At 52.5% G+C, this 12,496-nt stretch overlaps 1 protein-coding gene across 2 annotated transcripts in view; it reads right to left on the reverse strand.

The window, feature by feature from the left end:
• Positions 1 to 12,180, reverse strand: part of apaf1 (apoptotic peptidase activating factor 1) — a 24,674-nt gene extending 12,494 nt beyond the window's left edge. The window contains exons 1-21 of one of the 2 annotated variants that reach the window (XM_084482787.1): positions 12,022 to 12,180; positions 11,386 to 11,543; positions 10,893 to 11,082; positions 10,481 to 10,678; positions 9,829 to 10,018; positions 9,280 to 9,392; positions 8,628 to 8,759; positions 7,685 to 7,923; positions 6,283 to 6,450; positions 5,784 to 5,915; positions 5,255 to 5,368; positions 4,784 to 4,968; positions 4,106 to 4,232; positions 3,436 to 3,561; positions 3,105 to 3,245; positions 2,359 to 2,484; positions 1,346 to 1,504; positions 1,123 to 1,251; positions 808 to 933; positions 331 to 450; positions 74 to 199 (exon numbers count right to left, since the gene is read on the reverse strand). In XM_084482787.1, coding sequence (XP_084338913.1) covers positions 74 to 199; positions 331 to 450; positions 808 to 933; positions 1,123 to 1,251; positions 1,346 to 1,504; positions 2,359 to 2,484; positions 3,105 to 3,245; positions 3,436 to 3,561; positions 4,106 to 4,232; positions 4,784 to 4,968; positions 5,255 to 5,368; positions 5,784 to 5,915; positions 6,283 to 6,450; positions 7,685 to 7,923; positions 8,628 to 8,759; positions 9,280 to 9,392; positions 9,829 to 10,018; positions 10,481 to 10,678; positions 10,893 to 11,082; positions 11,386 to 11,529 — 2,985 coding nt within the window. In that variant the 5' untranslated portion in view covers positions 11,530 to 11,543; positions 12,022 to 12,180. Of the gene's footprint in view, positions 1 to 73; positions 200 to 330; positions 451 to 807; positions 934 to 1,122; positions 1,252 to 1,345; positions 1,505 to 2,358; positions 2,485 to 3,104; positions 3,246 to 3,435; positions 3,562 to 4,105; positions 4,233 to 4,783; positions 4,969 to 5,254; positions 5,369 to 5,783; positions 5,916 to 6,282; positions 6,451 to 7,684; positions 7,924 to 8,627; positions 8,760 to 9,279; positions 9,393 to 9,506; positions 9,550 to 9,828; positions 10,019 to 10,480; positions 10,679 to 10,892; positions 11,083 to 11,385; positions 11,544 to 12,021 lie in introns of those variants that run through there. The other variant, XM_084482788.1, reaches the window with a different exon arrangement.
• Positions 12,181 to 12,496: the final 316 nt, after the last annotated feature.

A 12,496-nucleotide genomic window follows, 5' to 3' on the forward strand; every position in this document is an offset into this window, starting at 1 on the left:
CAGCATGCCCAGCAGATCCACATCTTAGGAGGAGATGTGAGGAGAAGAGGAGAGGAGATGTGTGCGCGTGTACCTGGAGGGTTCCATCGTCCCTCCCCAGGGCGGCCATGCTGGGCTCGCTGTTCAGACACGTGCAGCGGATCCTGGAGGTCTGCTCCTCCGACTGGAACATCACCTCCCCGGTCCGGCCCTCACGCACCTACACACACATACAGACACACACACACACAGACACAGACACAGACACAGACACACAGAGCGCAGTGTATCAGATCCAGGTTATTTAGGGGCGGGTAGGGTCAGGGGTCACATGGCTGACTGTTGTCTCACCTGTAGTCGGTTGCAGTTGTCGGCGGCGACCACGGTGATGCGGTCTCCGGTGAAGAGCGCACTGGTGTCTCTCTTCAGCCTCACGGCGGAGGACGTGTGGACCCTGCTGGTCTCCCACAGCTAGAATAACATCACCATAACATCACCGTGACATCACCATAACACCACCACAACATCACCGTAACGTCAACATAACACCACCATAACATAACCATAACATTACCATAACATCACCGTGACATCACCTTAACACCACCACAACATCACCGTAACGTCAACATAACACCACCATAACATAACCATAACATTACCATAACATCACCGTGACATCACCTTAACACCACCACAACATCACCGTAACGTCAACATAACACCACCATAACATTACCATAACATAACCATAACATCACCGTGACATCATCATAACATCACCAGAATGACTTCACAGAGGAGCAGGAGAACCAGAGGAGAACTGACCCTGACAGTGTGGTCGTCGGAGCAGGACAGCAGCATGCTTCCGTCGGGGGAGAACTGGACGCCGTGGACCCAGCTCAGGTGACCGCTGAGGTCCGCCACCTTCTTAGTGGAGTCCAGGTCCCACAGCTGGAGGACACACACGCACACACACACACCCATAGAGATATACACACACACACACACAGAGGCAGAGACACACATAAGATTTACCCCGGTAACAAGTGTGTGTGTGTGTGTGTGTGTGTGTGTGTGTGTGTGTGTGTGTGTGTGTGTGTGTGTGTGTGTGTGTGTGTGTGTGTGTGTGCGTGTGTGTACCTCCACAGTGTAGTGGGACAGGGCGATGGCCAGCAGGCCGCTGGTGGGGCAGGCGTGGATGTACTGCACCGTGCTTTGCCGGCTGCTGCGGATCTCCAGCAGCAGCTCTGAGCTCTCCACACTGAACACCTGCAGAGAGAGAGAGGTCGTCATGGTTACAACACACACACACCTGCACACACACACACACACACACACACGCACGCAGTAGTATAGTACTCACAAAGACAGCGTTCCTAGCAGCACAGATGACCCAGGTGCCGTCGCGCGACCAGGTGCTGCACTTGACGTGGACCTCGCTCTCCTCCTCCTCCTCCTCCTCCGGGAACAGATCCTTCACGCTGAACGACTTCCACTCATTGGCTGAGGACACGCCGAACAGCTGGAGGCACCCAGAGGGGTCAGGGTCAGGCCGGCCAACACCAAGGGGAAGGCTGCTGCAGGTACGATGCCAGAACCTCCACCCCTGCCTGCCTCCAGAGAGCCTCCACCCTGCCTCCACCCTGCCTGCCTCCAGAAAACCTCCACCCTGCCTCCACCCTGCCTGCCTCCAGAGAGCCTCCACCCTGCCTCCAGAGAGCCTCCACTCTGCCTCCAACCTACCTTCACCCTTCCTCCACCCTACCTTCACCCTACCTCCACCCTATCTCCACTGAGCCTCCATCCTACCTTCAGAGAGCCTCTACCCTGCCTCCACCTACCTTCACCCTTCCTCCACCCTATCTTCACCCTTCCTCCACCCTACCTCCAGAGAGCCTCCACCCTGCATTCAGAGAGCCTCCACCCTGCCTCCACCTACCTTCACCCTTCCTCCACCCTATCTTCACCCTTCCTCCACCCTACCTCCAGAGAGCCTCCACCCTGCATTCAGAGAGCCTCCACCCTTCCTCCACCGTACCTTCAGAGAGCCTCCCCCTTCCTTCACCCTTCCTCCACCCTACCTTCAGAGCCTCCCCACTACCTCAAGCCTACCGCCAGAGAACCTCCACCCTGCCTCCAGAGAGCCTCCACCCTGCCTCCACCCTACCTCCAGAGAGCTCCTCCGCCCTTCCTCCACCCTACCTCCAGAGAGCTCCTCCGCCCTGCCTCCACCCTACCTCCAGAGAGCTCCTCCACCCTGCCTCCACCCTACCTCCAGAGAGCTCCTCCACCCTTCCTCCACCCTACCTCCAGAGAGCTCCTCCGCCCTGCCTCCACCCTACCTCCAGAGAGCTCCTCCGCCCTGCCTCAGCCTACCTTCAGGGAGCCGTCCCGGGAGCAGGTGGCCAGGTGTTTGTCGTCGGGGGAGAAGCTGCAGTGGCTGACGGGCTCCGGGTGGCCGAACATGGTGTTCTGGGAGGACGGCTTGTTCAGGTTCCACAGCTGGAGAGGAACCAGGATCACAGTGTCACTGCTCACCAGTCAGGGGGACATTATCATCAGCTCACCAGCGCTGGTAGCAGTAGAACTGTCAGTAGTACCTTGGTGTCAGTAGCAGTGGTACTGTCAGTAGTACCGTGGTGTCAGTAGCAGTGGTACTGTCAGTAGTACCGTGGTGTCAGTAGCAGTGGTACTGTCAGTAGTACTGTGGTGTCAGTAGCAGTAGTACTGTCAGTAGTACTGTCAGTAGTACTGTGGTGTCAGTAGCAGTGGTACTGTCAGTAGTACCGTGGTGTCAGTAGCAGTAGTACTGTCAGTAGTACCATGGTGTCAGTAGCAGTGGTACTGTCAGTAGTACCGTGGTGTCAGTAGCAGTAGTACTGTCAGCAGTACTGTGGTGTCAGTAGCAGTAGTACTGTGGTGTCAGTAGCAGTAGTACTGTCAGTAGTACCGTGGTGTCAGTAGCAGTAGTACTGTCAGTAGTACTGTGGTGTCAGTAGCAGTAGTACTGTCAGTAGTACCGTGGTGTCAGTAGCAGTAGTACTGTCAGCAGTACTGTGGTGTCAGTAGCAGTAGTACTGTCAGCAGTACTGTGGTGTCAGTAGCAGTGGTACTGTCAGTACCTTGACGTTCATGAAGCTGTCATTGGAGCAGGTGGCCAGCAGGAGGCAGCGCGGGCCGTTGGTGAACACGCAGTGGTTGATCTGCTCCTCGTGCTCCTCCTCAAATGTCCTCAGAAGAGAGCCCCGCTCCGCATTCCACACCTCACACGCGCACACACACACACACACACACACACACACACACACACACACACACACACACACACACACACACACACACACACACACACACACACACACACACACACACACACACACACAGTTTTAAATGACAATCAATAACTTGTTTAAACTCCACTAACTAGTTTCCATCTCTCCATCCCCGGCTCACCTTGACCTTGCGGTCGCCGGAGCAGGTTGCTAGGAGACGGTCGTCGGGGGAGAATGCGCAGCAGAGCACCTCGTCGTCATGGGCGGTAACCTCCAGGAGCTTCTCCCCAGAGGTGCTCTTAAACACCTGGACGCACACACACACACACACACACACACACACACACACACGCACAAATGCAAACAGACACACATATCATGATCATTTAATATACAGTACATTATACACAAATATGATATACGGTCAAACTGTATTATGACCATGATTTATGACCACATGTGTACCCAAAACACTGTTTGGGGTAGTTTGTACTTTGGAAAATTAAGAGACTGAAAAAAAATGGAAGACTGGACCTCATGTCTGCTGCTTAATGCACGTCTTAACCCTGACCAGCGGGACCTTAATGTCCGTCAATTTAATACACGCACACAGGCCCATAACACCAACACACATGCAGACCTCACACAGACACGCACATACCCAACACATACTGTACGCGGACACAACACGCACACATCCACAACCTCAAACAGACACGCACATACCCAACACACACACACACATACACAGACACAACACGCACACATCCGACATGCACGTACACCAACACACGGACACAACACCCAAGACCTCACACAGACACACACATGCCCAACACACACCCACCCACCCTGAGCATGTTGCTGGCTCCACAGGAGGCGATCTTGGCACCGTCGTGGGAGAAGCAGGCGGAGTAGACGGGGCCCAGGTGGGGCTGCACCACCAGACGAGACACGCTGTCCACCCCGCTGTGGTTCCTGTGGACAACAGCATATGAACTACTACTACTAACAACCACACACATGAACACAACAACACAACAACCACACGGATGACACAACACAACAAGGACTACCCGTGCAGTATGTGAGCTACTTACTCATTATACGTATTTACTCATGGTACTGTACACATCTACTCTATAAATACAGTATTTTATGTATACAGCATACATAGAATACTACAGCGTTAAGCTTTAGAACAGAAGTCAATATCACATTTATTCAATTTATTTATCAACTACGACGCAGTCCCTGAATGGCCCATTTAGGTTGTGATTTCAGGAAATCAAGTGGGCGGCTAGAAGTGCAGACTGATCTGTGTGGCGAAACAGGATGTGGGGTCACGTGATCAGGAAGTTGACTACTTCGGAAATCGGAAATCGGATTCCATTCGATTATCCAATAGACCCTTTTGGGTCTACCACCCTTGCCCTGTTCCAAAACAGGAACAGACCCATCATGAGTGTGATGAGTACACCTGTCTCTGTCCTACCGTCCTGCTCTCTAATAAAGGGCCCGTTACGTACTGCCAGTTGAAGTAGAGGCGCCCCCTGCTGGCGGCGGCCTGCGCCTGCAGCAGGGCCTGGCGGTGGACCTCAGAGCCGTGGGGCTGGGCCAGAGCCAGCTGCACCACGTCAGGGAAGGGCCGCTGCTCCAGCTGGTGGCCCGTCAGGGACAGGAACTCCTGGAACTGACCTCGCACCGCGCTGTTCTGGGGAGGGGAATAATATACTGTGTATATCTATATATCTATATATCTATATAGATATATAGATATATACAGGAACGCCTGGAACTGACCCCGCAGCGTGCTGTTCTGGGGAGGGGAGCCAGGTTTAAAGACCAGCTGGTCACTGACATGGATAACTGGGGCATTTTGATTACGGAAATTTGTGTGTGTGTCTGCTGTATATGTCATTATTAGATAATAAAGTTGTTATCTCAGAGAACGTGTTTACAGTGTACAAAGACGCCAAATTGCTTGCAGGCATTTTTACCTCTCGGTCCAGCACGGCGCCGTGTTCCACGTAGTCGTTGATGAGGGGGGAGGGGCCTACGGCCTGGGCCTTGGTGATCACCCAGTCCAGAGAGAACATCAGGGAGGACAGCTCCTGGAGGAGGGGGAGGAGTAGGAGGAGGAGGAGGAGGAGGAGGAGGAGGAGGAGGAGGGGGGGGGGAGGAGGAGGAGGAGGAGGGGTGAGGGGGGAGAAGGAGGAGGGGGAGGGGAGAGGGAGAAGGAGAAGGAGGAGGAGGGAGAAAGGAGAGAGAGAGAGGTCAGATGACGGGGAGGGAGGGGAGAGAGGCAGAGGCAGAGACCGATAGAAAGACAGATAAAACAACAAAAGAGAGAGAGAAAGGAGGAGAGACAGAAGGAAGAAGGGATGACGGGAAGGAGTCAGGAAGGAATGGAGGGATGAAAGGAGAAGGATCAAAAACAGCAGGGAGGAAAATAAACGGCTGACAGTGTGTGTGTGTGTGTGTGTGTGTGTGTGTGTGTGTGTGTGTGCGTGTGTGTGTGTGTGTTACCTTGGTCAGGTTGGCCTTGGCCATGTGGTGTGTAAGGAACCTGAACCAGTAAAGGGACTCGGTGTCCCCGGAGGTCGGGGGTCGCTGGCTGTAGTGCTTCTGGTACTGATGCACCACCTTAGCATGCAGAGCCTGTAGACCACCCACAGATAACACGTCGCAGGATTCAGTACGCAATAACAACCAAGCAACCTAGAGCCATCAACGCATACAGTTCAAACTGGTGGTCATTCTTGAAACTGAGTTTAATAATTCAGTACAAGAATGTGAGAGAAGGCCCAGCTCTGAGGAGGAGGTAAGGTGACCCTGACCTCTATCTGGGCTTGGTTCTGCTATGAGGAGGAGTTGAGACCCTGACCTCTATCTGGGCTCGGTTCTGCTCTGGGGAGGAGGTGAGACCCTGACCTCTATCTGGGCTCGGTTCTGCTCTGGGGAGGAGGTGAGACCCTGACCTCTATCTGGGCTCGGTTCTGCTCTGGGGAGGAGGTGAGACTCTGACCTCTATCTGGGTGCGGTTCTGCTCGGCCAGGAAGTCCAGCTGCAGGTCGTGGAGGAAGTAGAGGTACGGCCGCTGGTGGCAGTCCCGGAACAGCAGAGACTTGTTGACAAAGTCCTGCAGGATGTCCTCCACCTCCTCGGGCTCCAGGTCCCACAAGACCGCCAGCACCTGGACACAGGTATATACACACAGGTATAAACATGTACACACACACAGGTATACACACACACACACACACACAGGTCCCACAGCACCGCCAGCACCTAGAGACACAGATATTATGGTAGAAATTAATGAAGGTTTAAAAGGATATCGCTGCCATATGTTTGGAATAATAGTAGAAAATAACCGGGTCAGGGTGGGGAGGGCCCTGTCCCTTTGTCATTCATAACACCTCAGAGGGTCCTGGGCTGACCGGCGACCACCAGACAGACATTCCTCTAGTCAATGATATCAGCCTATTTCTCAGTATCAAGTATAAGTAAGTAAGATTAACTTTATATATAAGTATAAAGCATACAATAATATAAGATATGTATTGTTACAATGAAGCCAAATGTTAAACACTTGATATTACCTGGCTCTCCTTGGTCAACAATACTTTTACTAATACTTTTGTTAAAGTCAGACAGTACCAGCTTTATGATCATGACTGTATATGCCACAGACAAAGTGGCATTATTAACTAATACAATGCATGTTTCACTGTTTAAATGAATATTGGTTTTACAGGGCTCATCTCTTAAACACGTGTGGTAAGCCATGGTGATTTTAAGATCAGGTTTATAAACAAGGCGATGAATGGACTTTAATCAAAGACCTCACTTCATATAACTACTGTGTAATCTATAACTTCATGTAACTACAATGTTTGTATCTAATTCTTGCAAAATGACTGTATTACTGTATCTATATTGTATTACTGTATTGTGGACAGCGGGGGGGGAAGATAAATGCTAACGGGGAACGGGAAGGCCCGTAGTTTAGAGCATTGTGATTGGCCAAGGACAGGTTGGCAGAGCAACACAATGGAAATATAATTCGGGTCCTGACGACCGTTTGGGAGTTCTTTGCAAACCAACTCAGGTGATGTTGTTACTCTGTGCAGTGACAATAAAGCCTTGATCATTCAACCCTAGTCTTTCTCGACCTTCTCTTGTATTTTGTTACAGTATTACATCGTGGGTTTTATCCACAACAATACACACACAGGTTAACATACAGGTCCCACAGCACCTCCAGCACCTACCGCAAGGAGACACACACACACACACACACACACACACACACACACACACACACACACACACACACACACACACACACACACACACACACACACACACACACACACACACACACACACACACACGCACGCCAGAGGTCAGGCCAGAGGTCAGACCTGTGCGGGGACCTTGCTGTCCTTCTCCAGCACGGTGAGGTCGCGGTAGAGCGCCTGCTGGTCCTCGGGCAGCACCTGGAAGCTGGCGTCCATGGCCTGGTCCAGCGCGTCGTAGTCGTAGGACGACGACTTGCGGATGCGGCGGAACTGCTTGCGGCGCAGCAGCGTGAGGTAGTAGGCCCAGCGGTCGGGGAAGTCCCTGAGCAGGGCGCCCACCAGGGACACCACCAGGGGGAAGCCTGGGGGGGGGTCATAGCAATGACAACCTGTCTGTCCCTCTAGTCTCTAATGGATCATAGTGATGACAACCTGTCTGTCCCTCTAGTCTCTAATAGATCATAGTGATGACAACCTGTCTGTCCCTCTAGTCTCTAATGGATCATAGTGATGACAACCTGTCTGTCCCTCTAGTTTCTAATAGATCATAGTGATGACAACCTGTCTGTCCCTCTAGTCTCTAATAGATCATAGTGATGACAACCTGTCTGTCCCTCTAGTTTCTAATAGATCATAGTGATGACAACCTGTCTGTCCCCTTAGTCTCTAATGGATCATAGTGATGACAACCTGTCTGTCCCTCTAGTCTCTAATAGATCATAGTGATGACAACCTGTCTGTCCCTCTAGTTTCTAATGGATCATAGTGATGACAACCTGTCTGTCCCTCTAGTCTCTAATAGATCATAGTGATGACAACCTGTCTTTCCCTCTAGTTTCTAATAGATCATAGTGATGACAACCTGTCTGTCCCTCTAGTCTCTAATAGATCATAGTGATGACAACCTGTCTGTCCCTCTAGTTTCTAATAGATCATAGTGATGACAACCTGTTTGTCCCTCTAGTCTCTAATGGATCATGGTGGTCAACACAACGTATCTTCCTACCTTTCGTGGTGACTCTAATGGTCATAGTGGTCATCTATAGTGCTCAGGTGGAACTCCTACCTTTGCAGAGCTGCACGATGCTGCGGGCCTGCTCGGGCAGCTGCTGGGGTTTGGTGTTGACGTACATGGCTAGGATCTCCAGGGCCTTGTCCTCGTCAAGACCGCTCTCCACCTCCACCTCGTGGCGGACGCCTGCGGGGAACACACCAGAGGTCATGATGGTGACACCAGAGGTCATGAAACACACCCAGAGGTCATGATGGTGACCCCAGAGGTCATGAAACACACCCAGAGGTCATCATTTTGACCTCAGAGGTCATGATATTGACCTCAGCTGACACACCCAGAGGTCCTGATAGTTGAAAAGTCACCAGTTACGACCAGCTTGTGACTGGTATTGGGGTCACTGGTATTGGGTGCTTGGATCTCAATTCAAACGTCAGGTTCGGATCTGTGGTGTCAGATCAGACCGGTCTCTGGTGTGTGAAATGGAGCCAAATGCAGCCACTCAAAGGTGGAGAATGTAATGAGGGGGGATCTCTTATTTTCACCTTAAGGACTAAGTGTGACTGTGTTTGAATCCTTTTCTGGGCCTCTGGGTGGCAGCGTTACAGCACCACATGACGGTACATGACGGTACATGACGCTACGCAGCACTACGCAGCGCTACACGAGTCTACATGGCGCTACACAGTGCTACAGGACGCCGTACCGTTGACAGCGTCTGCGATGCTGCGGTTTCTGGTGGTGATCAGGACTCTGCTGTGGACGTCAAACGCCTTCAGAGCCGAGCCGTCCCAGATATCATCCAGGATCAGAAGAGACCTGCAGATAGATAGATACTTTTATAGATCCCCAAGGGGAAGTTCAACACACACACACACACACACACACACACACACACACACAGTGGTTGACTGTTTTAAAAGGTGTTTTCACATTGATGTCCACTTTGGAAGTAAGATAAAGTATCTAAACCCGGGAACCATGGACCGACAGGACCACGGAGACGGTGTTGCTGAAGGCTACCCTGTCCTCTGGTGTACAGGTTAGGGTGACGTGGCAATATAAACACAGACACTGATAACGTCTCCTCGGTCCAATAGTCCGTTTGGCTCAGGAAGGGCCCTGACTGAGGGACCCAGAAGTAACTCAGTGGTCGCCAAGACAACAGCTGGTCGGCAAGGTTCACCTGGGTGGGGTGGGGTGGTGGGGTGGGGTGGTGGGGTGGGGTGGGGGAGGGGGGGCGGGCGGGGCTCACCTGGGGAAGCGGCGCAGCAGCAGGAAGCGCAGGCGCTCCTTGGCCTCCTCCAGGGAGCCGGGGGTCCGGCCCGGCCCCTGGAGCTCCTGGCTCTGCTCCAGGCGGAAGCACAGGGTCTGGAGGCGAGCCAGCAGGTCAGAGCGGTCCAGCTGGCCGATGGACAGCCAGTACACCCCACTGGGGAAGCACTCTGTGGAAAGAGAGGTTGAGGGGGTGAGAGGATGAGGGGACGAGGGGACGAGGGGGTGAGGGGAGGAGGGGGTGAGGGGGTGGGGGGGTGAGAGGAGGAGGGGGTGAGGGGATGAGGAGATGAGGGGATGAGGGGACGAGGGGGTGAGGGGATGAGGGGATGAGGGGATGAGTGGGTGAGAGGGTGAACAAAGGCTCGAACAGAAGTGTCCCTTTATCTGGGACAGTCTTTGGCTCCGAGGCTACTACAGCAAACTATAGTCTCTGAAAGACATCATCCCATCAAACACGGGCTGAGCCCTCCTAGGCCTTCAGGACAGACTAACAACATAATAAACCAGTGTGAGGGCCAGGCCAGAAGGTTAACCTGAGAACACCCTGGTATAAAGACCAGGGGGCCTGACCCGACACATGGTCCTAAACCCTGGGGTGGTCACCAGGGAGACCCCTGACGGCCAATCACCTTCCAGGAGGGCGTGGTCCCGGACCGCCTCCGCTGCCAGGACGGACTTCCCGGAGCCGGCCATGCCGTGGAGCACCACCCAGCCGGGCTCCTTCAGGAGTGCACAGAGCCGCTGGCGGAGCTGCTGCACCAGCAGGGGCCTCTGGACGAAGACGACGGGCCTCTGGGGGACGCCCCCCTCCCGCAGGACCGCCTGGACTGGGGGAGCAGGAAGGGGAACATGACTTTACCCTGCAGCGACCCGGTCTGGATCAGACCTCCTGCAGGACCTCGATACACATTACAGAGTTCAAATGGATGTGTAGGAGTCCAAATCAAGACACACACACACACACACACACACACACACACACACAAACACACATACATACAAATACACACACACACACACACATGCCCTGGTCCCCCCCACCTCTGGGCGTGCCCGCGTTGGTGAAGCTGTGCTGGGCCTCAGGGGAGCCCAGCGGCAGGCTGGTGTGCAGCAGGTTGGCCAGGTCTCCGTAGCTCTCCCTCACCAGGGCGTTGTAGAAGGACACGTACGCCTCGTTGCCCTTCAACAGGAGCAGCTCCATCAGGGCCACCGCCTGCTCCCTCCTGGTGGGCTGGGGGACGCAGGGGTAGAGGTCAGGTGCAGGGTGGGGGGTCAAGGTTAGGGTCAGGGGCAGGGGCAGGGGCAGTGTTAGGGTCAGGGGCAGGGTCAGTGTTAGGCGTCGGGGTTGGAGTCAGGGTCGGGGTCAGGGTCAGTGTTAGGGTCAGGGTCGGGGTCAGGGTCAGTGTTAGGGTCAGGGGCAGGGGCAGGGTCAGTGTTAGGGTCGGGGTCGGGGTCAGGGTCAGGGTTAATGAAAGTCGACTAAACCATACGTTGGAAGCAGCCCAGCTGGTAGGTAATCGTGGGTCGACTCTACCTTGCTCCTGACACGCTCCTCCTCGTCCCCGCTGAGCACCCCGTCGCTGACCAGGTGGTCCATCAGGTAGGCGGCCTTGATGTCCTGCTCCAGGACGGGACGCGAGCGCAGCAGGCAGCTCAGAGCGCCCTCCTCCATCGCCATGGCAACGCTCCCCACTGAGAACCCAGAAGATGGGTCAACGGAAGGGAAATACATTATTCAGATCCTGAGTACATTGTGAGGAAGTGGAAAACATGAGCTGTTAAAATGATATGGGTTCACAGTAATCAGGCTAAATAATTACTAAAAAATATTATTATATCCTAATAAACAATATAGTAGTACAAATGAAAATGCGAAATAACAAAGCATTCATATATATATGAATGTATATATATATAATATTATAATAGCAGTATTCTCCTCTTGACGCCCACTTCTTGTTCTGAAGCTGAACCATTCACAGTAACAGAACTAACCCTAACCCTAAGGCAATAACACAGCCAGCAGGAAACTGAAACCAACTGTCAGCCTTCACATTAGTCTGTGTATTCTGCGTTATCCCGATATAAAAGGGATGTCAGAATGTGTCGAATGTGTAGAAGCTTTAACAGTTTCTACAGACCGAAACTAACACAACAACATGAGACTCACCGGATCACCGGTGGATCACCAGAGGAGTCACGGTAAACCGGGAGACCGGGGAGGGGTCGCGTTGACGGAACCTTATTTGCTTGGAGAGTTCAAATGTAATCCATTCATTCACTAAATCGAATTCACTAATTCACTCAATGTAACACATTAATCACTAAGTGTAATACATCCATTCCACGCCCATAGTGACAGCGGCAGCGCTTCCGGATTCACAACCAAAACAACCAAACAACCAATCAGGCGCCGAGCTTCAACCACGTGATCCACACAGCTACACGCGCTGCCTGTATCCGGGCAGAGGAATATAAATATAAAATAACATGACATAATATAATATAATAAAATATAATATAATTTGAATCTTTCGTCGTCGTTAACCATAATGTATATAATCTTTTATATATTAATTCATGGTTTCTTTGTAATACATGCCTAAGAAATATCCTCTCCAAAAATAATTAGTATCTCCTTATAC

This window comes from Micromesistius poutassou, assembly GCF_964030765.1.
Source record: "Micromesistius poutassou genome assembly, chromosome: 18".
NCBI classification, from domain to species: domain Eukaryota; kingdom Metazoa; phylum Chordata; class Actinopteri; order Gadiformes; family Gadidae; genus Micromesistius; species Micromesistius poutassou.